The sequence below is a fragment of the Bison bison genome, unplaced genomic scaffold (assembly GCF_000754665.1).
Source record: "Bison bison bison isolate TAMUID 2011002044 unplaced genomic scaffold, Bison_UMD1.0 scf7180017864371, whole genome shotgun sequence".
In the NCBI taxonomy this organism is placed as follows: domain Eukaryota; kingdom Metazoa; phylum Chordata; class Mammalia; order Artiodactyla; family Bovidae; genus Bison; species Bison bison.
The window spans coordinates 1,426,700-1,428,416 of NW_011494943.1; the positions used below are offsets into that span (position 1 = coordinate 1,426,700).

The 1,717-nt window shown below is 65.5% G+C and overlaps 2 protein-coding genes across 2 annotated transcripts in view; one reads left to right on the top strand and one right to left on the bottom strand.

Moving 5' to 3' along the window:
* The window catches only part of LOC105000281, a 2,552-nt gene extending 1,072 nt beyond the window's left edge, over positions 1–1,480 (top strand). Inside the window, exon 2 of the mRNA XM_010856059.1 lies at positions 1–1,480. Within this exon, the coding sequence (XP_010854361.1) occupies positions 1–617 (617 nt within the window). The 3' untranslated portion in view covers positions 618–1,480.
* The window catches only part of RGS9 (regulator of G-protein signaling 9), a 50,419-nt gene that overhangs the window by 27,803 nt on the left and 20,899 nt on the right, over positions 1–1,717 (bottom strand).

Here is a 1,717-nt window from a genome sequence, read left to right on the forward strand (position 1 = left end):
AGAACCGGGAGGACCCACACGCTCGCCGGCTGGCCCGGCCTGAGCAGACAGACGGCTCAGTCTCTCCGCAAAACGGAACTGGTGTGACCTCTCTCACCACGCTGCTGGGAGAAGAGAATAAACTCCAGCAAAGCCTCCAGAGGCCGCGCAGCGGACATCGGGACATGTCAACAAGGCCCCGAGGGGGCTCGGGCCCGTCAGCTCTCACCCGGCTTCACCAGCCCCGAGAGTGTGTCCGGGACGGGCAGCCCACCCCCAGCGCCTGTGTCCCCAATTGTGAACACAGACGCCAGAGCTTCCGCGTCACGAGCCGCTTGCTGAGCCCGCATGGAGCCCCGGCCGCCCGCCGGTCGCACAGGAGCCAGAGGAAGACAGCTGTCTGCCCCCAGGTGGCAGGGACACATGGGGTGAGGGGTGTTGCTCATGGAGGGCTCCTAGCCGGAGCTCCACAGGGCACAGCCCCTGACCGTGGAGCCATGTGTCTGCCCTTCCCCCAAAGGCTGGAGTGGCCACCGGTGTGGACGGCGCTGTTCTCCGCAGCCGTCCACAGGGCCAGGCAGGGTGGTGGCGTTGCCGTGTGCCTGCCTCTGCCACCAACAGTCAGGGCAGAAGGATGAGAAGAAAGGAGGATGAAGGGGGACACTTGGGGTGAGGGAGAGCCCCCCCAGATAGGGCGGAGGGTCTCCAGGCCCCAGAGATTCCCTCTGGCAGCAAAGAGATGGTCATGACAACAGTGAGCACTGCTGTGGCCAGTGTGCGCACACGCCAATCCCACTCCAGACGCTTGGCATAAATGACCTCACTCAGCCCCTGGAGGCACTCTCCTTATTCCCATTTTACAGACGAGGAAACTGAGGCTTTGAGCTCAAGAGCTTGCCTGAGCCACAGCTTGTCCGAGATGACACAACTGCAGAAGCGGGGAGCAGGGCCTCACCTTGATGTCAGAGCTCCCACCAGCCCTTGTCACAGAACCACCTGGAGACCCTGCTGGAGTCCAGGGGAGGGGCACGGCCCTGGCACCACTGCCTACAGCCAGGCTGGGGCTGGCCGCCACTCAGCTTGCTCCCCGTGGGGACAGGTGCCCTCTGAGATTAGGGCGCCCCACCTGCCGGGGTGGCAGGACCAAGAGGACCCGCTTCCTGGGCCACCCCGCTCCGGCCGGCTCCTCCCCGGGCTGGGCAGCCCCCGCGGCCACCAGCCTGAGGCACAGGGTCCCCCAGGGCCCCGGGCACCTGGCAAACCCCAGCCTCTGCCCTCTCTCCATGGTGTTTACAGTTTCCGGGTCATCTGCCTCTGTTTAAGGAAAAGAGGTCTTTCCAAGAATTTACAAACTGTCAGAAACGAGCCCTCTTCAAACCAGCACTGCGCAGAAATCCGACACCTCCGGACACCCAGCCCCCGGGACACGCTGCCCGCTCCCTGCACCCTGCGCTCGGGCCAGACAAGCAGGGACACTGGGTCCAGCTTCGGGAGAGGGCACACACACACCCGCCCTGGGCCCAGGCGGAGGGCTGGGGGCCCCAGGTCCGGGGGAGGGCTGGTGAGGGCTGGGGGCGGGCCCGCGAGCAGAGTTACACGTCTTTGTTCTTCTTAAGGCACCAGGGCAGCCTGAGTGCAGACGGAGGAGGGGAGCTGGTGGGAGAGAAACAGAAAGACAGTGGGTACCCGGCTGTGACACCCACCGGCGCCCCCAGCCCACCGGCCACCCCTGCCCCCC